The 27,763-nt window shown below is 30.8% G+C and overlaps 1 protein-coding gene across 13 annotated transcripts in view; it reads right to left on the bottom strand.

The window, feature by feature from the left end:
• Window positions 1–3,424: 3,424 nt before the first annotated feature.
• The window catches only part of LOC111687584 (CD109 antigen-like), a 47,864-nt gene continuing 23,525 nt past the window's right edge, over window positions 3,425–27,763 (bottom strand). For 3 of the 13 annotated variants that reach the window (XM_023450027.2, XM_046945040.1, XM_023450029.2), the window contains exons 6-8: window positions 4,703–5,780; window positions 4,108–4,626; window positions 3,425–4,041 (exon numbers count right to left, since the gene is read on the bottom strand). In XM_023450027.2, coding sequence (XP_023305795.2) covers window positions 3,472–4,041; window positions 4,108–4,626; window positions 4,703–5,780 — 2,167 coding nt within the window. In that variant the 3' untranslated portion in view covers window positions 3,425–3,471. Of the gene's footprint in view, window positions 4,042–4,107; window positions 4,627–4,702; window positions 5,781–9,790; window positions 9,969–12,801; window positions 12,956–14,053; window positions 14,214–16,863; window positions 17,048–19,140; window positions 19,283–21,176; window positions 21,385–23,203; window positions 23,373–25,604; window positions 25,822–27,763 lie in introns of all 13 variants that reach the window. The other 10 variants (XM_023450030.2, XM_046945041.1, XM_023450028.2 and 7 more) reach the window with 10 other exon arrangements.

A 27,763-nucleotide genomic window follows, 5' to 3' on the forward strand; every position in this document is an offset into this window, starting at 1 on the left:
ACCTAGCAACATAAAATTAAGCATGTAGAGTCCGAAATAGACGAGAATACATCAAAGGGGATTTTTTGGTACTATTTCGTTCTACGGAAGGTACTTTTTGAATTTTCTATAATATTGAACCTAGAGTCTTCATTAGGTGAGAACCCATAAAAGAGAACTTTTGGGTACTTTTTCGTTTTTCAAAAGGCACTTTTTTAAATTTTCCATAATATTGCATCTAGAAACATGAAATTAAGAATGTTAATGCCGAACTAAGTGATGTAAAGGAGGACTTTTTTTGTACTGACTGTTTTTTTTTACACACCATGATGACGTGCATTTAAGATTTAATGCGCTGAATTTGAATTATTTTTACAATAAATACAATTTTTAATTTCACATGTAAGGGTAATTCTTTGAAGAGTTGTTCTTCATATAACGGCTGTGCTCGTCGGAGGGTGGATTAATAAATATAAATCCCAAGAAATCATTGATTGTATTGTTTTCCATGCTGACAGAGAATTAAGGTGTAAGTATAATATTATTCACGAATTATTTTCATAAAAAATTGAAAATTCGTGTGGAGAATAATTTTAAACTTAAATTAGAAAATTTATTTTAAAATGAACAAAAATATTTGAATAAATTAATATTTCCTTAATTTTATCATATTTATTCAAAATTCCCTTTTTTCAATTTATGTAAATTAATTTTTTTCAAGAATATTTTGCATTATACTAAAATATTTCGTACAATTTCGTATATATTACGAAAGAATTTCGTGTTGCGAAACAACGAACGATTCGTACAATATACGACATTTTTCGTATATATTAGGTATGGATTTTTTTCAGTGTAGTATGTATTATTATTAGGATGGCTCAAATGTAAGATAATTTTGAATTAAATTTAAGTAATAAGTTTTATTTTGGAAAAGTTAAATATAAAATTAATATCAAATATTAAATATTTAAATAATTATGTTACGTTTTCTTTGAAAGTCTTAGTGTTATGTGTTATATAGTGAAATAAATTGGTGAATTAATAATAAAAAAAAAATTTTAACTCACGGTATATAAGTCCATCGTTGTCAGCAGGCGCCCGATGACTGATGATTTGCTTAATTTGATAAGCTTTGATTCAATCAAGAGACAAATGTAGGGTTTTAAAACTTTGGGTGCGTATAAGGATTATATTACTTAAGTAATATAATCCATACGCGGTGTTGTACTGCTTTCTTTTTTTTAAGTGTATAGTGTCATTTAAATGTAATTTTATGATAATAATTTCATATTTAAAAGTCTTCTATATTAGTATTCAGTAATTCTGACTATAAGGTGACCATACGAAGAAATTTAGTTAGTTAATTTTAAACAATGAGAATAAAGAATATTTAAGAAATAATAATATAATTAGATTAAGTAATTTACGTTAGTTTATAAATTTAATGTTAAAAAAAATAGAAATTTAATTTTAAAAATTTTCAAAATAATAAAAAAATCTTTACTGCGGATTTAATGAAAATCAAATCATATCAATCAAAATGTACAATTTATCGAATGATTCGTCTATTAGTTTGATCGGCCCATAAATGACCCTACCCTTCATATAAATAAAAATTCGAGTATAACGAAGAAATTTGACATAAATAAGTTTCATACAAATTTAAAGCTCTTTACCAAATTTTTTTATGTTCGGCCCATAAATGACCCTACCCCCATATAAAGTCCCCGTTTTAAAATGACTTTAACTCTCACTACTGACCTAAAAATTCGAGTATAACGATGAAAATATAACGGTTTAAGTAAGTTTCTTACGAAGCAAAACCTTTTAAAGAATTTTTTTAGGATCGGCCCAAAAATGACCCTACCCCCCTATTAGGGGACCTTATATGGGGTTCCCTACAGAAAATGACTTTTACACTCATTACTGGCCTAAAAATTCGAGAATAGCGATGAAAATCGGTATAAGTAAGTTTCTTACGAATCAAAACCTGTTAACCATTTCCTTAAGGATCGGCCCATAAATGACCCTACCAATTCTGAAAATGACTTCAACGCTCATTACTGCTAAAATATGCGAATAGAGCAATAAAATTTTATAAAATTAAGTTCCTCGCGAGCCAAAATCTCTTTACCAACATTAATGTGGATAAATCCATAATTGACCCTACTTTGCCTATTGGGTTCACTTCAGAAAATGGCTTTAAAGCTCTGTAATCATTTTTTTTTGGATCGGCCCATAAATGGCCCGTATATAAAGCCACCCTCAGCAAATGACTATAATGCTCATTACGTTTTTATACCCTACACCACTATAGTGGGTAGGGTATTATACGTTTGTGCTGATGTTTGTAACATACAAAAACAACACCCACCTTAAAGTATACCGATCGATTCAGAATCATTTTTGAGTCGATTAAGATATGTCCGTCCCTCCGTCCGTCTGTCCGGCTGGTTGTCCATGTAAACCTTGTGCTCAAGGTACAGGCCGCAATTTTCTAGATAATTTGATGAAATTTGGACCAAGCATGTTTTGGGCACAAGCCTATTGAAAATGGTTGAAATCGGTCCATTATTTCACCTGGCCCCTATACAACCGCACCTACTGATTTAAACTTTTTATGCCTTAATTACGTCAAATATTCTGCTATCTCTCTAAAAATTGGCACAAATAAGTTTTATATAAGTATAAATGACACTGCAGATTTTCGTAAGGATCGGCCCTTATTTGACCCTAGCCCCCATACAAACCCCCCTTCAAAAAATGTCTTAAACGTCTAAAATTGACTTGTAACCAATTGTGTCGCAATGAAACTCAACAAAACTAACTGTTATTTATAATATATCCTTTTCCCAAATTTACCGAGGATCGGCCCATATTTGACCCATATAAAGCCTCATTTTTAGTTTTTTTTTAATCAATAAAATGCTTAAATATTTTGGAATTATGGCAATATTTAACATAAAAGTTTCTTTATAAAATATAAAAATTTTATAAAAAGTTAAAATTTTAAAAATATACTCATGGGTTAGGGTATTATATGGTCGGCCATGCCCGACTATACTTTTCTACTTGTTAAAAATATGAATGTACTGACGAAATTTGACACACATGAGTTTAATGGTAGCCAAAATCTATCCAACGAATTTAGAAAGGATCGGTCCGTAATTTACCCTACGCCATACAAGGTTTCTTTCAGAATATTACTTTAAAATTCATTACTGGTTAAAAAATTCGGGTATTGCAATGAAATGTGATGCAAGTAAGTAAGTAAGTTTCACGCGAGCCAAAATCGGTTCAGAATTAACCCTAACCCCATATAAGCATTCCTTTTACGGCATACGGTTTGATGGTGGGTATATGAGATTCGTCACAGCCGAATACAATACTCTTACTTGTTTTAACTTTGAATTAAAAAAAAAAAAAAAACATTGATATTTATTTAGTTATTAATTTGTTAATATTTATTCCATTAATACATGATATAATTTATGCCTTTTTATTGGCATCTTTATTTTCACAGCCTTTACCACATTCACCCTCTTCGCAAATATCACACAACGACGACTTGACTTCATAGTAAACAGTGGCGCGTTGATCAGAATTATAGTAGTCATACATAGTGATTGCGGCGGGCTTTTGCTTGGCCACGGCATGAGTCTTCTCGGCATTAACATTGAAGCACACCTCTTCACCAGCCGTTAGATAATCGAAATAGATAATAATAGCTGTATCGGAATTCTTAGTTTCAACACGTTGCACTTGTTTGGCTTGACGTATGGCATCGAACTTATCGGCGTCGGCGGTAAATCCAGATGGTAGATATATTTCCATAATGGCCATATTAGATTCTTTTAAATCACTATTGGCGCCGGGTACAAACTCAGTGCAAACATCCATTTGTAGTAGACTAGGATAATCGGTTGATTGAATTGTGTGCTTAATGCAGAAACTAGGTTTATCATCTTTGTTGGCTAAATTATAACGATAAGATAATTGTACCAGTGATGAACCTTCACCATTGGCCTCTAATGTTATTTGACGTGAGGATTTGGGAAGCTATAGAGGAATAAGAAAAGTTTATAAGTGATATAGGAAGTTAACAATATGCTTAAACAGACTTACCACATGAGTTTGCAAAATCAATGAATTCTCTTTATCTACCGAAAAACTACCCTTTGTGGTCTCTTTTCCCTCTCCATCTTGAGCCTCAAATTTAATCGTCATTTTACCATCTGCCCCAGCAATATACTTCTCAGCAAATTTGATAAGAGCTTGTAGACCTACAACTGTGTCTTGTGTTGAATCGAAACCACCATTACTATTACGATTACCAATCAACCATTTAATAATGGGTAACAGTTTTCCAGCTGGTTCGGTGTATACATAAGCTTCCAATATATAAGCTGTTATTTCAATATCATTGTTATGATCCTTTGACGATTTTGTCCACCATTTAACACCATTTTCTTCATGAGCTAATTTTTCCAGTTTTTCCATTAGCTTGTCAGCACTAGGATGTTGTACTTTCTTTAGGACCACCACTGCCAGGCCAAGAGCATAGGTATCGCTTTCTTTTTCAATATTATCCACCAGATACTTAATACCTTTTTCGACTTCCGATTTGTATTTGTTGGAATAGTCCTAGGAGATAAATGGAAATAATTAATGTTTTAGATGAAATATGAAGAGTAAAATATCTACAAATACTAATACTTACCATATCTTCCAAAAAGGCCAGCAATGCAAAAGCTGTAAAACCAACATCATTCTGATGAGCTGGATGGAATAAACGTCCAGTCTGTTTAAATTGACCATTCTCCAATTGAGTTGATACAACATATTGTAATGCTTGATCAATGACATCCGAATCAATGGTTATATACTTTTTAGCCTGTATAAAGGAACGTGCCACGTAAGCGGTAAGCCAACTATTCGGCTCACTGCTTCCCTCACCGAAAGCACTATAAGCTCCATTTTTATGTTTATAGTTCAATTCACGTTGATAACCAATTTCCATATAATTTTTCGCCTTCTGAACCACAGTCGGCATCTCACGTTTAATAGCATCCAAATAGTGTAAAATTAAAATGTTGGGCACAAAATTAACCATATTCTGTTCACCACAACCATAAGGTTTACGCACTAATTTATCAATATTCTTAATGGTGGGACCTAAGATATCGCCAACTACAGAAAATTCCAAATATTCCGAATCCAAAACAGCTTCTTTGGGTATAGCAGCCTCAAGAGTTTTCTTTACGGGTTCTTTAGAAGGAGTTATAAAAACGGCTTGATTTTCATATTGTGTCACACCTTCTGGTTCTACTTTCAGTTTTTGATGTATAGCATCACCAGCCAAGGGTGTTTCGGCTTTAATTTTCAAAGTAATTTCACCCACCTTATTGGGACGGATCATAAAAGACAAACTTTTACCACTATTCGAGGGCACAGTTACTCTTTTAACACGTTGCTTCTCCTCTAAAACTAATTCCTCAATTTCATTCGAAACTTCAGTGAAATCATATTCATCATCGGTATTTTCCATTGTGACTTCAGCATCTAAGGCTTTATCCATATAATTGAAGACTACTACGGGTATGGATATAACTTCACCACGCTTAACGGAATAGGGCAAATTAGTGCTTACAAAGAAAGGTTGGAACACTTCAATGTTTGTGGGATTTGCCACCATGCCAAAGCCGGTCTTATCGTTCAAAGAGAAACCGGTCACTACCCAAGAAGTAATGGTATCGGGTATGTTTTTGGTAAGAGTAGCCAAACCATTTTTATCGGTACTAAATAGAGTTTTTAAAGAAATAAGGATCAAAGGAAAGGAGAAATAAAATATATTATTAATTGATTCTATAAAAATATTTAATTACATTAACACTTAAACAATTACAACACAAAAAGCTTTATATTAACAGAAATTAGTGTGATTTATGATATAAAGCATGCAAAGAATACATATGTATATAATGTAGGTTTATAAAATAAATTTCTTTCAGTGTATTGAGTTTTAAATATGTTAGAAATTGTATTAGTTTTTTAAATTACAAAAAAAAACACTTGTTAATAGTTAGAAAATTATACAATTTTAGCCATGTTTAGCTAAGACACCAACCCTGGTAACAGAAACATAGAAACAAATAATTTTTAAAATTTTTATAATTATAAGAAAATATTCAAATATTTGTTTTACTAATATTTAAAAGAAATATGTATAAAATTATCATTTATCAATGAAATATATTAAGCTTAAGCTTTTAATTTTAATGCCTAGAATGTAAAATTGAAGTGTACCACGATTCTTTAAGGAAACCAAGGACTTGTACAGCAATTGTTAGTCATTTTTGTTTATTATGAATGAGTTTTACTTAAATTATCTATGGAATGTCTAAAATTCAAGATCTAACGCGTTAACACGAACGCACAGTGGAAAAAGGAAACATATACGCCTGGCAGCAAATTGACAGCAAAGTGTTTCTAATTTTTCAATAACTTTCGTTGTCAAAGTATATAAATACGTACGACAACACTATCTAATAACATTTATCACGACGTTAAAAGTAGAACTAAGTGAATCTGTTTACCTTCTGTGGAAGTGATGTTTATTGACTTCATAAGAAGCGAAAAGAAGACACTTCCTAGCAAAAATAAAACGAAGTGTTTCCAAAAGAATAACATTCATCACCACTTTAAAAGTAGCATAAAGTGAATCTGTTTACCTTCTGCGGAAGTGATGTTTATTAACTTCCAAAGAAGCGAAATAAATTCAATTTTGTTTAAAATTGAATTCTTTTGAATTTAGTGGGGTGGGATATTGGGTTTGTGCTGATGTTTGTAAAGCACAATAATATTGGTCATAAAACCATACTTGAAGTAAACCAATCGGCTCAGAATCGACTTCTGTGCCGATTTAGCTATGTCCGTCCTTCCATCTGTAAACCTTGAAATCAAACTACAGATCCCAATTTAATGAAATTTTAGTACACGATCTTGTATTTTTCCTGGGACGAAGCCTATTGCAAAAAGTTAAGATTGGTCCAATTCGGCTAGCCCCTATACAAGAGTTTGTAAACCTTGTAATAAAACTATATGTCACAATTTTGAATATAATTCAATGAAATTTGCTACATGATCTTTTATTGTTTCAAGAATGAAAATAGTTAACATCGGTCCATTATTTCACCTAGCCCCCATACAACTGAACCCGTCGAATAGCGCTTTTAAGTTCATAATTATGTTTGATATGCTCATATCTCGACAATAAGCTGCAAAACCAAGTTCCATACTAGCCTTGATGACCCTCATGAACTTTATAATTATTGAGACTCGTTGGACCCTAGCCTCTATAAGCCGCCTTCAAAATTTGACGTAAATGTTCACAATGGCTTAATGAATACATGAGGCAAGGTAGAATTCATCTTAAATGCTTTATTATAAAAAAAAAAAAAACAAAATCAAATTTTATTTTTGTAACGGGTGTAGGGTATAATATCCCTCGGCCTCGTCCGACCACTTTATTTTGCAGCTGATTCATAAAGCGTGTAATTTATTTGTTTATTTTAATATTATTTAAGTCACATTAGTTGTATTCTATAATACTACAATATCACTTCTTAATAACTTTCAGAAATTAACATAAATATTACTTCCTGAGAATAACTTCAGATGTAGTGAATTTGGAATAAAAAAAACATCTCTCCTATGTCAAGTCTGTGTTGAAATCGTCACTTTTTTAGTACTTGCAAGGATAAAATTCTACTAACTTTTCGCTTCTTTGGAAGTCCTTTTTTGCAATAATTCGTTGTTGAAATTGAAATTTTATACATATCTGTTGCCTAAATGTTAATAAACTTTGTCAATTTGGTACCAGGCATGTATATATCTTTTTCCTCTGTGTACTTATGTCAAAAAGAGGCAAAAAGAAAGAAAAATCAGATTAGAGTGCTTAAATCTTGAACAATTGTGTTCAGTATATACCACTCGAACCAGCCTATTCGCAGAGTAACATAAACTTATTCTATCGCTCGAATGTGGGATTACAACAAGTTGTCAAAACGTATTCAGTAAATAATGTTTGAAAAGTTTTCCTCCATCGGATCGTTAGGCCAGATCTCAACTTAGCAAATCCAAACGTTAGCAATGGCTCGGAATAGTTACATGTGTATGTAGAGTAGACCTATTCAACTGATTCCTAAAAAAAAACCTCTTTAAAAGAAATTTATAATCTATAATTCTACACCCAACTTAAAGTCCACAGATCGACTCAGATTCACTTAAATATGGTAAAAATTAACACTAAAGTCTATTTATGTTTTATAATATAAAACCTCAGTTGTAAGAAATCCGTAATCGGTAATATCTCTGTGACAGCAAGGAAAAAATACATAAGTGGAATTTGGAGAACGTTTAAGAATATAAAGCGTTATTATTATATGGAGGCAGGGAGTTAATATTTTGGCAGAAGCGATTTACATCTAAATGAAAGTTATTTATGCAGATTATGACACAAATTCGAAACTAAACTGATAACTTGCATCATTGTATGTCCTATAAAATACTTTAAGAACAAATTACGACTTAATATCATACAATCATACAACAGCAATTGTGAATTGGATAATTTTTCCTAAAAAAAAGGTTTTTGTCTTAGCATTTAACTTTGTTGCCACAACTACGGAATGATACAGATTTTGGTCTTCAATTATAAACTTAAAATATAAAATATTTAAGCAAAATAAATAATTTATTTTGATTTAATGCCAAATTTACAATTTTTAATGACTTAAATGAAGAAAAATTTTTGTTCCCTTTATTTGGGGTTAATTACTTTTGAAAATTTTGAAAAATCCAAATATGTGTAAAACGTTTGCGTATTCTTGTATTTAGACCATCGTCGTTCATTTCCATATCACCATCGATGTTAACACCAAATCTTAGCCCTATACTTTGTGGTATCTTAAGTTTAAATAGGTTATATTTAAAATCTACAATAAAAAACAAATTTATTAAAAAAATTGTTTTAACATCAATATTTCGTTGACAAGAGAAATTTTTTTTTGAATTAGTATTGTATATATGTAAAGAACTGATTTCACTCGACTTTTATTGTTTAGCACTGATTTAGACTCATAATGTAAATTTTCGATTTTATGTGAGATATAAGTAAACAAAAATATTAATATTCTCTCTCCTCTCTCTCTCACACAAATTCATAAACCTGCCAAGTCTAAGTCTGGGCAAAGAACATTTTCGGTTTTTTTTATGAATAACAACAACAATATATAGATTTCTGATATCTTCCACCAATACATTGTCGATTAGTTCTAAGAGTAGTAAATTGGTCTCTTGACTTTTCCAATGACTCTTTCGTTGACAAGTCTACTTACTAGGCAATGAAATAGTGCAGCGTCTAATTTTGAACTAGTCTACGATCATACTACCGAGTTGTATATGAACTAGTATATTTGACTTTCTATAGATTAGTTTATCAACTTTGAACTGGTCCAAAAACGATTCTAAAAACGAGTGTCAGGTCTAGTATATTGACCAGATTACTTTACGAAAGAGTCAATGAACTTATCGATGATCTTTATGATAATCTAAAACGATGTTATAGAGATTAGTTTTTAAATAAGTTTATAAACTAGTCTAGAGTCTAAATTAATGAATTATAGTCTGTGTAAATGTTTCAACGGACCACAATGTATATTAATTTTAAATCCCATTTCCGTAAAAATTACAATATTATTGCCAATTCGTTATATCAGACAACAAACATAGAATACAATAGAATTACTTATATAGTTTATGAAAAATCCAAACTTCTTCAAAATTGCTACGAATATTCGTTTGCATTGAGACTTGTTCAACTTTTGATACACTATCGGTAGAAACTGCTGACGGTTCAAGGACTATTGAGTCAAATACAAATTCTTCTGCAAATGTGTAGTCAATTATATCATTATAGTAATCTTCTAGAAAAATAATAATATAAAGAAAAAATTTAATGTTATTTGGGTTATTAACAAATTATAAGGTAAAAAAATGTGAGTTAAACATTTGTATTATACATATACTATATACATATCCAGCAAAAAAAGAAGTACTTCCAAAAGAATAACATTTATCACCACTTCAAAAGTAGCACTAAGTTAGTTTTTTTACCTTCTGTGAAAGTGATGTTTTTTAACTTCCAAAGAAGTGAAAAGAATCCAATTTTGTTTTGAACCCATTTTATTTTAAAGTTAATTGATAAATGCATGTAATTTATTTATTTGTTTTAATATTATGTAAGTCAAATTAGTTGTATTCTATAATGCAACAATTACTTCAAAAAAAGAACATCAAAATTACTTCCTAAGAGTGACTTCAGTTCAGTAGTGAATTTGGAATTTAAAAAAGAACATCCTTCCTTGAAAAGCCTGTGTTAAAATCATCACTTCTTCCGGTCTTTTTCAGTACTTCCATGAAGTAAATTCTACTTATTTTTCGATTCTTTGGAAGTTCTTTTTTTTGCTGAGTATATGTTTTTAAATCTGTGAAGTAGCCTTTTGAAAAATCTATTAATATTTGTAGAATAGTCTATTGATTAGTCTGTTTATCAGTATGTGGACTAGTCTATTGATTATCTAGTATTGATTAATCTATGGAATACATTATTAAATAGTTTATTGTATAGACTGTTAACAGATCAATATATATTTTATAGAGGGGTCTATTGATTAGTCTGTTAACTAATATGGACAATTCTATTGACTAGACTATTAACTAGTTTATTGACTAATCTATAGATAAGTTTAATATTTTGTTAACTATCGATAGAATAGTCCATTGACAAATCAATTTAAAAGTCTGTTGACTAGTCTATTGTATAGTCTAGTGACTAGTGTGGTAGTTAGAGTAGTCAATAGATCATACAATAAATTAGTCTTTTGGCTGATCTACTGACTAGTCTACTAATTAGTTTATAGAATGTTTCACTGACTAATATATGACCTAGTTTATTGGTAAGTCTATTGACAAGTCAAATAACCAGTCTGCTTAACTACTTACTACTATATATAGACTAATAGATTAGCTAATCTATGTACTATAGTCTATTGACTATTCCAAGCACTTTTTTATGGACAAGTTTATGTCTAGTATATTCGCTAGACTGTGAACTTCTTTATGAAGTATTGACTGGTATATGGACTATTTCATCTACGATCGGATAAAGAAGTCGAAAACTAATTTAGTGAAAGTGTTGCTAGTAAATGTTATCAGTTATTACAAGTTCCATTTGCAATACGAATTTAAATTCGGTTGTTGGAAATACAAACATAAATTGTCCAATTCACCATCGGTGTTGTACAGACTGTCGATAGTTTTACGTGAGCACCTGCCGTGTCGGCCTATCTCACGGTGGTCTTTTTCATCCACTGGGTAGACTTGAGAACGGCCTACCATCGCCCCTTTGTCTTCAATGAAGACGCAGGTGGCAATTTTTGCACATTGGATATGACCGGTACCATGCGTAAGTACTTTGCTGGAGTACTCGAGCTATCTAATCTCTTGCCAAAGTAGTCACGTTGTAAGACAACCACACTACAATGGCTCTGTTGAGTCGGCAACAGCACCTAGAGACGTAACCGGTGGACCGAAGCACGATCCATCAATATGCCGTAGACATTGTTCTTACTCACAGTGACACGCTGTGGCAAGTCGAATATGAACAGAGTAAACTCTGAAACATATTTGGACAAGGAAGGAAACTTAATCGGTATCTCTCGTATATGATAACTTTCATTCATAATCATTCAACCCAGCACACAACTCATTCATTCGACACATTCATAGAGAAAAACATACGACACATTCATTTAGGTATACGGGTGGATGAGTCCCGTATACCTCTACATTCATTCTTTATCATATACAATTGATACCAACTCATTTCCAACGCTTAGTCCCACAGTCACTCCTCTGTGGGGTATCTGTTGATTTCGGCAACAGCACCGAACCTTATCCCGAAATATTGACTATTATCATGCATCAGTCTTTTAACCGCCACTTATTCTCTTCCCGCGAATTTGGGTTCAACCAACAGCCACTACGTGGATCCCGAAGGAACCTCAACCAACTGACCAGCCAGGACATAGTCCTGCGGGCAACTGGCCACCCGTAGTACCAGATTGTGCGGTGCTCTGGTCAGACCTCTGGCAATCTATGCAAGGACTAAGCCAAGCAGTAGACTGAAATCACCAATTTTTCAATCCCGGTCAGATTGGAGGTATTGGGCCCTCTTTATACCCCGGGAATGCAATAACACCAAGGCGGAGGTCTTCGCCAAGGTAACATGCCCCCGGGGGGATCGGTGTTGTACAGTTGTATCGTAATATGTCTTAATTTGTATTTGAAATTTCTTTTTGTTTCAAAAATACAATTTGAAAACAATTTTTGACATACAACGCTACGACATCAATTGTGAATTGGACAGGAATGTCATAAAGCTACTAACAAGCTTATGGAACATTTGAACTTCTTCAAATTTGCTTCGAATAGGCGTTTGTATGGAATCTGTTTAGAACTTTGATATACTTCCGGTAGGACGTGCTAAAGATTCGTATAATATTAGGTCTAAATAGTAATTCTTCTATTAGACCTACTGTATACCGTTCAGATTAATTGTGATGATAAATGTATTAGATACAAATAAAAAATTTTTGTTAGATACACATATAAAACCATTTCTGCTTGAATTGAAAACAGAATAATACTTATTAGATGTAGGACTCTATTTAAAAACATAGAATGTCATGAAATTACTTATGTAGCTTATTAAAAATCCAAACTTCTTCAAAGTTCTTGCGAATATATGCTAGTGTAGAAGACTCTTGTTCAGCTTGTACAACACTTTCAGTGGCACCTGCTAAATATGTAGGAAATATAACTTCTTCCCCTCTGAAGTATAATAAATCGTCTGGAAGAAAATATATAATTACAATTTTAAATTGTATTATCTAAGTAATCGCAAAATAAATTGTGGTTCTAAAATTACGTTCTCTTAAAAACTTTATAATTAGAAATATGTGGATCTAAGAGGAATTAAGTGTACACAGAGGGAATAAAAAATATGTTTACAAATTATACACGCTTGGTAATAAATTGACACGAAAGTGTTTCTTATTACTCAATACAATCTTTTGTCAAAATATGATCGTTTAGTAGTCAAATCAACAACAAAAATATATAAAATATACCACGTTATCGAATCAGCAAAAACTAATAACTTATTACTTAAGTGACAACGCTATGTTGTCAATCACAACATTGAGTTTTTGAAATTACAACTTTTCGTAGCCGAAATAACAAGGATTCTTTGCCGTAATTAAGTAAAACGTAATCGATATGACAACAATGTGATGTTGCAATGATAACGATGCGTTGCCAAAACTACAACAGTGGTTGTCAGAAAAAAAAACTATTTATTATTTGAATTGCATACGAATCCATTGTCTAAATGTTAACTAACGTGGTAAGTTCACTTTTTACAACGGATTGTATTAATCTTGTTACTTTTCAAGAGTTTTTTCTCCGTGTGTATTTCAATGCTTTTAGAAATTATAAGTATTAAGTAATTTTAAAGTACCTTAGAATCAAGAGACTTACAGGGAAATTTTGTCATGTATTTGGTATCTACAATTTTCGTTTGTATTGTTTTATACCAATCGTTTAAGCACAAAAAATATAAATCATACGACTTTTATACTCTTTTTATACGGATAAAATTTCATTTTAATTTTTCATTAGACTTTACGTACGTAAAGTGGGAACGTGTGAAGGGCCCTTAAGTAAAATTTATCCAGTTAAGCCTCTTCCACACGATCACACAAATCATATAAACTGTCAAAATATGGATGGGATCGTCTAAACGCAATATGTGTGATAGTGTGAAGGTCCCATTAATTAGTTTCTATAAAAACAAATTCCTTACAAATACTTAAAAATTTAAACACCACATTTGTTAATTACAAAGTAAATCCATTTAATAAAATAGAAAATTTCCCAAAAAAATTACTTATTAATTATTTGATAAATCCAAATTTCTTCGAAATTTTTTCGTATAATTGGCTCATTTTGTTCACTGTGAGGTGAATTTTCGGTAGTACTTGGAAAAATTGTTGCCATTACTTCATATTCATAATCTGGCAGCCATGTTATACCATATTCATAATAATCTGTAAAAAATGTTTTTAAATAATAATTAATCTTAAAAGTAAGAAATACGACAACCATGGCTGATTATCTGAAATTTTGTACAATATATATTGTTTTTAAAATATATTGGTTTCCTGAATAATTTTATTTTAGTCATTTTAATTCTTGGATTCCCAAAATTTTTAACGTATTAAAACCCTTTACTATGACGATGTTGATATATCCGACTGTTTAAAACAGTCCAAATGGGTGGGGTTTAAAAAGGTCTATAATTTTTGACAAATATGTTCTATTGATAAATTTTCTTTGGTATTAAAGATTCAAGATCGGGCAATATATGATTCTAGTAAATTACTATAGAGGCCATCACTAACTTACAAATATTAACAACTATTTATATAGAAGAAATTTGAGATAAACAACTTTTTAAAAGAATCGTAGTGTCTTAACTAATCGGCCCATAATTGGCTCTAAGCCTTTTTTGTTTTCATTACTTTATGATTCATAACTAGTTTATAGGATATAGGATATAACTGAACATAGTTAACTTGTTGAATCTTCACACAGTAACAAGGTTCTCTTGAGGTGCATATAGTGTCTCGGGACTATAAACTGTTGATGATGAAATGTATTCTCGGTATTTATTTGGAATCATGCGATCGAACACGAGAACCACATAGTGTAGTAGCACGGGAATCGGTAGCCCGCAGTTCAGAGCTTTGTACTTTTTCTTGTCCCAATTATTGTAGAGCACCCAAATTCGCGGGAAGAATATATCGTTTGGAAGACTGATGCACGGTAAAGCCTAGAAGCAGGAATGAGTTCAGTGCTGTTGCCGAGACAGATGATACGTCACAGTGAAGCGACTGTGGGACTAAGAGTTTTAAATGAGTTGATATCATTGTTGATGGATAGCTGTAGGGGTAGGCAAATTTTACCTACCCGTATATAAAGAGTGAACCGATCCTAATTTACATTAGTGGAAGGATTTTGAACGTTATAAACGTAAAAGTTATTTTTTCGAAAAAACCTTATATGTGGGCTATCTCGTCTATCGCAAGTAACTATTATAGCTACTAGGTCAAATCGAAGACATATATCGTACCAAAAGTTCACAAATCGGAAGCTGAAAGCGCAAATTAATAAACAATTCCTTAACTACAAAACATTAATATTCAGTATTAAGCCGGAGGTCCACACTACGCGTCTTCGCGTCAAACATTATGCGCTTTTCATACCTACTCGCGTTCTAGGCTTCAAGTTACATGCGATGCTTTTTAAGCGTAAATTTTTTTGTTATATTTTTAAACAACTTGGCGTTTTTCCACAGTTTTTATTTATTTTTTATCATTAAACTTATTTTATTTTATTAAAATTCATAAATACGCATTAAATAAACAACATAAAATGTCAAAATCAGCTGACATGTTCGTGCACTGCTTGTGACACTTATAAAAGTACAAAGTAGATCTACTTTAAGCATTCTGCACGTAAAGGCATTCTACGCTTTTGTGCTTCTAACTTTCAGCATACAAATACATAGATTCTGCTTTTTTGACAGACGCATAGAATGCGAGAAAGCGTAAAACGCGTTGTGTGGACCTCCAGCTTTTTAAGAATTTAGATCAAAATTTATTAGCGAAAGAAATAGTTTAAGAATTTAATAGCCCCCAAGTCTAACATAAATTACCGAAATTCATTTCAGGAGTGACGTAATAAATCTATAAAGATTTGATATTATATAGTGACAGACATACATATAATACAATTTATTTTTAAATTGAGAAATTTGAATGCATGCAGGTGCTTTAAAAATTGGAACCGGATAATAAAAAAGAATCAAAATAACTATAATTATATTTTAAATGGTTTTATATACATATATACAGAACATAGGTCTATAGCTATAGTAATTCTCAGTTTAAAAGAGGAATCATTTGACATTATTATGAGATGTTTAAAAACTTAATTTTAACATTCCAAATTAGTTTAATCGAAAAATGCATAATTTTATTTAAAGAAAAAATTGCAATAATAATTACACATTTTTGCACTTATATATCCAAGTTTCAGGGAAGTTATTTCGAATTTCGATGTTCTGATAAACTTTAAAACATTTTCTTGATTTTGTTCGAGATCTTGTACGAGAACGTGTACCACATCTTCGGCGATAAACTTGAAAAAATTTAGAAACATTTTTTTTTTGTTAAATCAAATTTTAACCATGTACATTTTCTATTAAACGTTTAAAATCTTGTTGGTCTAGTTAAACTACTTCAAAATAAAGTGATTTGTCCGATGTTGATAAAGTCATCAAAGTAAAGCCTAATTATAGGATGATCTTATCAAGACTTTCTTATGATATATACACGCTTATGTATGTTATTCGTGTTGAATTTTAATTGTATCTTCGCTAGACATTTGTACCGATTTGGCTTACTTTCAAAATTAAGAACTATATTTTAATTAAGATAAGTCTGGGATCTGATTCTTATTTATGGTGGGTGTTTTTAAGATTGTCAGTCACAGTATGAATATTTTTAGTAAATTACTAATAGCAATAAAATATGAGTGGAAATTTATGAACATATAATCCAGTACACCATCTATATAGTTTGTTATCTCAAAAACCATTTAATATTATATATTATAAGAGAATTTAAAATTTACTTATTTAGTCCTTGATAAAACCAAATCTCTATAAAATTACTACGAATTTTGGGTAAGTTTGGGTTAGTTTGTGTTAAAGTTTCGGTTGTTGTATAAATAAAAGGGCGAGGTGTTGTAATAATAACGCCTTCGGGTATCGGACCAGAAGAATAAAAACCATACACAAATGGGTAAGGGAATTCATCTGTAAGTATTAATAAAATTTAGTTTAACAAAATGGTGGTTAAAGAAATTGAACAAAAATTATGTCATTCCAGCTAAAAACGAATCATATATGAATCATCATATGGAGCATATATATTTAAACAATCTATTTGGATGAAATTTTCAGTAAGGTTAGGACTATTGGATAATAGGCCAGACACAAATTTTCATCATCTATTGGTCAAGGACTTCCGGACTTAGAAGGGGTTAAAGTTGGACATTTGCTTATACAGGGTTTTATTCCAATGAGTGTAACTTTTCACCTATAAGTTCAAGCAAAAATTGCCCAGAGGAGTTCATATAAGTATTACTCTATTGTTTCAGATTTTCTTTTTAATTCAAAATGACCTACTTCGACTACTTCTAAATCCGGAAGTTCTGGAGCAATAGGGCTGAAAATCAAATTTCATCCAAATCTTAAGATATTGATTTTAAAAGGTATCACGAAATTGCTCATATCATGAAAATTTATGGAATTTATGCCCAATATGCCCAATATTACTGTAATACTGTAGAGAAAGTCATTATTTAAAGTGACTTCGTTATTGTTTACTTAGGAACACTTAAGTAATGAGATAATTGACTTCCCATACTCATTACAGGAACACAAATAATAATGTAATATGTAATAATGATTAAATGTAACATTGCAAATGTACATATATATTAGGGTTCTATAAATCGACTTTCGAATAATCGAACAATCGACTTTTTGTCGATAAAAAGTCGAAAAGTGGAAGTCGAGTATTTTGTTCCAAAAAAGTCGATAACTTGACTATCGTCTGTGAAAAAAGTCGACTTTGTAAATAAAAGTCGAAAGTCGGAAAATCGAAAAATAGTCGAAAAAAATAAAAAAAAAATTGGAAAACAGTTGAAAAAAGTCGAAAATTCAACTTTTCGAAAAAAGTCGGAAAATGTCGAAAAAAGTCGAAAAAGTGGAAAAATAGTCGGAAAAACTCGAAGAAAGTCAAAAACTGTCGAAAAAACTCGAAAAGTCGGAAAAAGTCAAAAGTCAAAAAAATCGGAAAAAGTCTAAAAAATGGAAAAATAGTCGGGAAAACTCGAAAAAAGTCAAAAACTGTCGAAAAAACTCGAAAAGACGGAAAAAGTCAAAAGTCGGAAAAAAATCGAAAAGTCGAATAAAAGTCAGAAAAAGTCGAAAAGTCGACTATTTATAAAAAACCTAAATTCGAAAAGTCAAAAATTAAATGAAAAAAGTCGAAAAATCGACTCTTCATAAAATGCAAAATGTCGACTTTTCGTTTTAACTATAGAACCCTTATATATATGCCAATAAAACAATCACGAATATATAAACAAAAGAATGTGAAATTTTACGTGTTCATCTCTTCAAAAATCTAATTTTCTATGAAATTTTTTCGAATCATAGTTTTAGTGTCGGTTTTTGGAACTGGATTCTGCTTGTCTCCTTTCATTTTTATTGCAATACGCCGTTTTAAAACTGAAAATTTTTGTTAAATTATTAAATATGTGTTAAATTTAATATATATTCAGCAAAAACTCGGTAATAACTTGTACTTATATAACTACTTACTTTTCAATGACTACTACTGTATTACTATCAAGTATTCTTTTAATGACTTCTATGTTTCTTACTGTTTCTTACATACACATTCTTTTTTAACTACCTATTTGTATGCACTTATTTAGGTATTGATTTCTAAGCGAGCGTGGTAAGTACTTGCCTTCAACGCCATCACCTTCTTAATATAACGTATTAAAATGCTTATTAATATGTAGTGAAAAGCGGCTTTTTAACTCATTACTCTTCCTTGCAAGTTTTTGTTGGGTATGTATGTGTTGAGAATTTGTTAATATTTAAATTATTCAATATAAAAAAGCGATCTAAAAGAATGCAATTATTATAAAAGAAAAATATTCAAAAAAACTTCATAATATTGTCATTTACCACCTTATAATATAAATATTTGATCTCATAGGCCGTTTTTAAGAGCAAATATCTAATTAAAAATATACATAATTTTATAATGATAATTCAAATAAAAACACAACACCGACTAAATAATTATCACTTAAATAAACTCTAATTACATTTTAAAATTCTCGAAAATCCATGAATCTTTAAAATTCTTACGAATTAGTATTTGTTCCGAATTAGGTATTGCTTGTTTAATTTTTTGGTGTTGTTTTAAGCTACCGCTACTGAGTTTAAAATTTCCTGAAATATAAGAGACTGTAAAATTACATATTTTAGTTTCGAAATCTTTTGCGATGTCATCTAAGCATAAAGCAATAACATAGTAATGACTTGTACTTACTCCACAAATTATTTTTCAATTACTACTATATACCGTCTGTATTACTTAGAATGAAATAATCACAGACGTTTCCTTGTAAACAATTTTTTTCTCAAAAACAAAACTACTTGCTAAACTCCGTATTTACAGGTGATCGTAGTAAAAATGCTTACCTTACTCCCAATTTGGAAGCGAGTGCGGTAAGTACTTTTTTGCAATGTCATACTCGTTTTAGACTCTCGTAAAGTTTAGTATTTTTAAATGAAATCAACGTCAAACAAGTGAGAAAGTATAGTCGGATATGGCCGACCATATGATACCCTAAACCAGTTATGTATGTAATTAAAATGTGAGGACTAGGATCAAAAAAAATTGCTGAATGCATTTATGTTTAAAAAGAAGTTAATTATTCATAAAACTAATATATTAGGGGGGATTAACGCTTTCCTGAAGGAACTTAGTGCGGGGACTAAGGTGAAGTCCGATTATTAGAAAAGTTAGCAGAATCATAAAGGCACAATAATATTGGTCCTATACCCACCTTAGAGTATACCAATCGGAACAGAATCATTTTCTGAGTCGATTTAGTCCGTCCATCTGGTTTTGTAATAAAACTGCAGGTCACAATTTTGGAGATAATTCAATAAAATTTGGTACATGATCTTCTATTGTCTCAGGGACGAAGCCTATGGTTAAGATCGGTCCATTATTTCATCTAGCCCAAATATAATTGACCCCCCGAATAGGTCTTGTAAACCTTGTAATCAAACAACAGTTCGAATTTTTGGAGATAATTCAATGAAATTTGGCACAAGATCTTCTATGGAACCGTAGACAAAGCCTATTGAAAATGGTTAACATTTGTTCATTATTTCACCTAGCCCCCATACAACTGAACCCCCGAATAGGGCTTGTAAATCTTGTAATCAAACTATAGGTCGCAATTTTAGAGATAATTCAATGAAATTTGCCACATGATCTTCTACACTACCGTAGACGAAGCCTGTTGAAAATGGTTTACATCGGTCCATCGGCTCGCCCGACTTACATGTTTATTATTACAAAACAACTTACTCAACAACTTTTTTGTAAGCGACACTGCAAGTACTTCTTTAACTCCCTATTTGTAAGCGAGCGTAGAAGTTCTTGCCTCCATTATCATCACCGTGTTAAAATAACGAGTTAAAATACTAATGAAAAGATACTGAAAAGTAGTTTTATTAGCATTTTAACTCATTACTTTTCTATATAAGTTTTTCTTGAGATATTCTAATCTATTTAACATAAAAATTACCTCTGACCTTTCGAGGTACCGATTCCAAACGAGCCCAAAAAAGGCAAATGTTTAAAATTATATCCAATTGTACTTCCATGCCAGGACATCCAATCGGAAGGACGGACATGGTTTCATTGACTCAGAAAATGATTCTAAGACGATTGTATATATAATGGTCGGTATAGGAGCAATATTTTTGGATGTTACAAAGATTAGCATTAGTGTAGGATATCAGTATCATATTTTTATAATTTTTTTAAATCAATATATATTTTTCTCATACAATGACATATTAAAAGATACAAATTAGTACCTAAAATAGAAGTGAATATAATTGGCAGTTAAAAGATAATTAAAAACAATCTACAAAAAAAGCGAAAGTAGAAAACTCTCCCAACTTCTGATAAATGTATACAGCGATTAGAAAAAGCAAACAGTCACTAAAATTAAAACAAATATTAAATAATATTGCCCCATAATTAGTAACATATAGCAAAGACTTAACGATAAATATAAGCTTTATATAGAACCAATGATCAACAGTTTTTTCGTACTTATTTAAATTATTGAAAATCCAATTTTCAATAAATTTTTTACGAATTTTTGGTTCTGGACTCGAGCTGGATGGTAAAACTGGAGGAGGAACTCCAGCTAGTGCAAATGTTGGTTGTGCCACACCTGTCATTCCTATAGATTCAAGTGGTATAGGTCCCGTTCCCAAAGGTAGGAAAAAGGGTCTATTAAAATATATGGGATAATCGTCTGAAAAACAAATGTAATGTAACTTAAATGAATGGCCTTTAACTGGATAGAGTAATATTTTTAGATTCGTAAATTTTTCTTAGAATTTTTGTACTTAGTTAGAAATCACAATTGAATGCTTAATATGGCAAAATGATTAACTTTCTCAAACTGTTATACTGTTATAAATAATTCCGAATCAATTATAAAAACAAATTATTAATTTGTACTTATTACATTCCTGTAAATATATCTCTTACCTTACGATATATAAGAAGTATATACATATACACAAGTACATATGTATATCATAAGTAAATTTGTATATTTTTTTGTCCCAAAACAGTTACAACTAGATTTCTTTAAAAACCAGGCACTAGATCTCTCTTAGCTGTACCAACGACGGTTTCGAGAGTTAGTGTTTAATTTAAAAAAATCTATTCCAATTACTTTTTAAATATGAAATTAATATAATAACATTTAATGACAATATTTAATGGAATTGTTATTATTATAATTAACACGTTCACAAGATGATTAGTAATATTTTTTGCCTAGTTCTTGGTTTGTCGTACTTATTTATATTGTTATAAACCAATTTTCTATAAAATCTTTGCGTATTTTTGGTTCTTTTCTAGAACCAGATGACATTGTATTTACATAAGGATGACCCGTTGGTGCATATTGCGGCTCTGGTAAACTAAGGACATGAGCTCCACCTCTGTATAATGCAGTTTTACGATTATTAATAGGCATAGGTTGTAAGCGTTTATAATATCTATGTGGATGATCTGAAAAAATTGTTACCGAATTTTTTTGTTAATAACGATATATTAATGTGATTGATTCTATCAAGCATTCCTTAATGTCGAAAATTCAGCACTACTGTATAGTAAAGTTTATAGTTTAGTCTAAAGTCTAGTCTATAGTCTAGTCTATAGTCTAGTCTATAGTTTAGTCTATAGTCTAGTCTACAGTCTAGTCTATAGTCTAGTCTACAGTCTAGTCTATAGTCTAGTCTATAGTCTAGTCTATAGTCTAGTCTATAGTCTAGTCTATAGTCTAGTCTATAGTCTAGTCTATAGTCTAGTCTATAGTCTAGTCTATAGTCTAGTCTATAGTCTAGTCTATAGTCTAGTCTATAGTCTAGTCTATAGTCTAGTCTATAGTCTAGTCTATAGTCTAATCTGTAGTCTATTCTGTAGTCCAGCCTATAGCATAGTCTATAGTCTATTCCATAGTCTAGTCTATAGTCTATTCTGTAGTCTAGTCTATAGTTTAGTCTTTAGTCTAGTCTATACTTTAGTCTATTCCATAATCTAGTCTATAGTCTAGTCTATAGTCTAATCTAATATAGTTTAAGATGCAACTAAGTTACTGACTTATACGTGCTAATGGTACGAAAACCCGGTTTTGTACCCTCATCTCAAAATTTTGAAGTGTTTGGCAGACTTCAAAAACAGATTTTTGTTCGAATTGGATCTACCTTTCACAAAAATAGTGTCACTTCCCAGGTATCTCAACTTTTGTTTATTTTGTCCCACTGTATTATCAGGACCTATTTATGTTAGTTTAAAACACGATACCAATATTCATTAGTTATAGTAATTGTTTCTCTATTTACTTTTATCGGTTGTAAGTTTTTAAATTCCGATTAAAATTGTATTTATCATAACTGAAGATATTTTAAATGAAGAAATCAACTGGACACTGAGTCGTCCATCATTGCCGGACAATATAACAATATAAAATATTTACAAAAAGATTAGTCATAGCAAACTATATTAAAATTTAAATAAAGCTTTTTTGTGCCGACAAAATGATGTGTAGATAGACCAACCTAAAATTTTCGCCCGTATTCCAAAGCCAAATTTCTATAAAATTTATACGTTCTATGATATATGTAGTTTCTGAATGAATATGATCAAAAAAAGAATCGGTTTCATCTTCCGAAAAGAATCCCTCTACGTCTTCCTCTTCATAATCTAAATCTTCATCAGATCGTTGGGCTAAAAAAGCAGATTTATGAATGAAAATGATTTCGAAAATATACTTAATATTTCTTAATATAAAATAATATAAGTAAATTTTAACTTAATATTAATAAATATTTTAAAGCCTTAAATTAAAATTATATACGTATTTAAATAGTATTAAAAATAAGAAAGTATAGTTGATAATGGCCGACAGTCGGGACAGATTTCTTTTATGGGGGACTGATTTCACAGAGTTTGTCATATAGTTTTGAAGATTAACTATTTATACCCTACACTACTTTAGTGGGAGGGTATTTTGCGTTTGTGTTGATGTTTGTAAGACCAAAAATATTGATCACTTTCTACGTCGATATAGCTATGTCCGTCTGTGTGTTCATGTTTGTGTGCACGCACGGATTATTTGATGAAATTTGGAACATATTGAAAATGGTTGAAATCGGTCCATTATTTTGCCTAGCCCTGGTCACTAGTCTATAGGCTAAACTATTGTCTGAACTATAGATTAGACCATAGTCTGAATTATAGACAATTTTAGTCTGGGCTATAAACTAGACTGAAGTCTGGAATGGTCTAAATGCTAGACTATAGTATGGATTATGGATAAGACTATTTTCTGGACTATATACTAAACTATAGTCTGAACTATAGACTAGACTATAGTCTGATCTATAGAATAGACTGTAGTGTGGACTGTAGACTAAACTATAGTCTGACTTAGGACTAGGCTGTAATCTAACATTGAACTATACTTTATGCCATACTATATATTGATATATTGAACTTCATTCTGGTACATATTTTTCATAACTCAGATCAGGGTAAATACAGTAAATACGCTATAGTATGAATAATGGAATAGGCTATAGTTTGGATTAAAGACTAGACCATATTGTGGACTTAAATCAGGATCTTATTCTGAAGTACATACTAGAAGATAGACTAGGCTATAGTGTGGACTAAAGTCTAGATCTTGTTCTGAACTGTATACTAGATTATAGTCTGAGCTAGAGATTAGGATATAGTTTGCGTTATAGACTACATTATAGAATATACTATAGTCTGCACTACAGACTAAAGTCTTAACTATAGACTAGACTATTGTTTGTAATATAGACTTGACTTTAGCATGACTATACTATATTCGGGACCATTGGCTAGAATGTAGTATGAACTATATACTAGACTATAGTATGGACTGTAGACTAAACTGTAGTCTGACTTAAGACTAGGCCGTAATCTAACCTAAGACTATACTGTAGTGCTGGATAGTAAATTTAGACAGTGGACGCTAGCAAATGTAATAGTAGTCTTACCTATAAAATACACTATAGAATGAACTATATATAGAATATATTCTGAATTATTGACAAAATTTTAATCTTAACTGGACTATTCTTGTTTAGTCTTTACTTTATACACTCTATACTATATATAAACTGAACTTTATTCTGGTATATATTTTTCATAACTACGATCAGAGTATATATAGCCCATATTAGTAAATAGTTTGAACTATATACTACGCTATAGCTTCAATAATGGTAAAGGCTATAATCTGGACTAAAAACTTGACTATAGTGTGTACTAAAGTCCAGATCTTATTCTGAACTGTACACTAGATTATAGACTAAAGACTAGACTATAGTGTAGACTAAAGTCCAGATCTAATTCTGAACAATATACTAAATTCTGGGCTAGAGATTAGGATAAAATTTGCACTATAGACTAAACTATAGAATATACTATAGTCAGGACTATAGACTACACTATATTATTTTTTGTATATATAGACTGTTGTCTGGACTATAGACTCGACTTTAGCTTGACTAGACAATGTTCTGGACTTTTGAACTATATTACAGTCTGAATTATTGACTAAATTATTGTTTATTTTTTCCATAGCCTAGACTCCAGACTACGGATAAAATTATAGCCATTTGATTTGTAGTCAAGTGAGAACTGTTGTAAAGTGTGAAATTTATACTATTTATTCACAATGGACTACAGTTTAGGACTGTAAATTAACTTTTGGTCGGTCTAGGTGTTTGATGAACTACAGAAAACATATCCTGAAATAAATATTGCAAATTGAAATCCTCGAAGGGTAAAATTAATAGCTGATATTAGTAACAACAAAAATTATAATAAGTTTCCACAAAAACAGCTATTTTAAAAAAAGTTCCAAATCCTTTAGCAACATTTATAACAAACACTTAATAACGATATTCTTTAGGTTTTTCGTACTTATTTAAATTATTAAAAATCCAGTTTTCAATAAATTCTTTACGTATTTTTGGATCTGGACTAGTGCTGGATAGTAAATCTAGATCGGGAGCGCTAGCAAATGCAATAGTTGGTTGTGGCAGACCGAGTGTTATAGTATCTGTAACAGAGTCAAGATATATAGGACCCATTCCAGATGGTAAAAATACGGGTCTATGGAAATATATGGGAAAATCATCTGAAAAATATGTTTTTAATGTACACAAATAATATAGTTTCATCGTTTAGCTCGAGTTGATTATTATTTGTTAATAGATCGATTTACTTAAAATCTTACAAGTAATCTGAACTTATGTATGTATACGTGCATATACATGGATAAGTATGTATATGCGACTAAAAATTCGATGTGTTACTAATGCGATTTATTTTATTGGTGAATATGAAAATTAATGTTGATTATTAATGGATTTGTCAAAAAGCTATTCTTTGTGGGAGATTTTTAGTAATTAACATAATATTAAAGTTCCAATTTTCTACAAATTTTGTTCGGATTTTTGGTTTTTTACGGGAAGTAGGGAGACGACTTGGTGATAAATGTGGTTGACGATAGTCATGATATTTCAGCTTAAATGGATTTATTCTTTGTTCACTTACGTTAATTCGTCCTATACTGGTATAAACATACATATAATGTTTAAAATCTGAAAAAATCGTATATCCTATGCGATATATGGATGACAAATCAAACTACAGTTTAGTTGTCCGATCTCATACAAATGGATGTTACGTTCGCTATTTGTTGCATTATACTCTACAACACTTTAATGGGGAATGTGGATTTAAGCTGATGTTTGTATAGGATAAGAGTTTAAATCATATATGTATCCACTTTCAAGTATAAATATTTGACTGTAGTCCTGTTCTTAGAAAATTATATAAAAAGTACCGCGCGAGGGATAAGAACTGGCTAAAAACTAATAAAAAAACATTCACTATTTAAAGATGAACTAGGTTAGGGCCACGTATGATACACATATGACAATATCGGTTTATATAAAACTATCGACATTAACACAAGATTTAAAGTGTTATAGTGATATCGGCAAAATGCCCATTTTATAGGTAGAAAAAGGTAAAAAATCATACTGATTTGGACTCCTAAACAAAGCAGTTTTTCACACGAATAAATGATTATATCTTTCCGATATCAGACTCGTATAGACGTTGGCTAGGAACCAACTCCTAGCCAATTACTTTCTTATTCCCCCTCGCCTAGAGAGCTCCTGCAGAAGCCATTACCAGTAAGTTATTCTTCTACAATGGATCCCTGTTAAGTTTCGTAGATTTTCTCTCGGAAATTGAAGTATGGATTGTGATGCTCGTGTTTAGTAAGATGGTAACATGATCTTCGCTAGTCTATGAGTAGCTTTATTCAATCCACGTGGATTTTATGATGAATTAAGAGTTTTTAGGTTGACCACAGTAGGCAGACGAAAATGTCGAAGAAAGTGAGGAGCTTACTCTCGCAAGAGATTCCGCGATGTTATTACCTCATGAAGTAATTATGTCTACACGCTTATGAAAATGATTTTTCCTGATCTTTGTTGGTTAAATCGGAGTTAAATGGAATTAAAATTTTTAAAAAATAAGGTATATACAGAAATGTATATGACTAAAATTAATGACGTTTTTAATTTATATTGCAAATTTTCATAATAATATAACAAAGCACCTAATTAATATCTCATTTAAAATTATTGTTTATTGTAAGAAGTAATTAATTCAATATGAGCTATAAAATAAAAAATTAATAATATTGAAACCCACAAAGAGAAAATAGTACAAAAGTACAAATGAAATAAAATTTATATTTTGAGAAATAAATTTAATATAAATTTTGTCCAGCCAGAAATTATGTGAAGTGAACTTATGGTAATGACTTGCAACAAATTTCCTATTAACATACTTTTTAATGGCAACTATATTTCGTTCTGATTACATAGAAGTGCTTTAATAACGTCTTATTAATAATGTGTTAAAGAAATACTTTCATATATATTAGTCCGCTTTCTATCCACCTATCTATCTATCTATCTATCTATCTATCTATCTATCTATCTATCTATCTATCTATCTATCTATCTATCTATCTATCTATCTATCTATCTATCTATCTA

This window comes from Lucilia cuprina, chromosome 2 (assembly GCF_022045245.1).
Source record: "Lucilia cuprina isolate Lc7/37 chromosome 2, ASM2204524v1, whole genome shotgun sequence".
Classification (NCBI taxonomy): domain Eukaryota; kingdom Metazoa; phylum Arthropoda; class Insecta; order Diptera; family Calliphoridae; genus Lucilia; species Lucilia cuprina.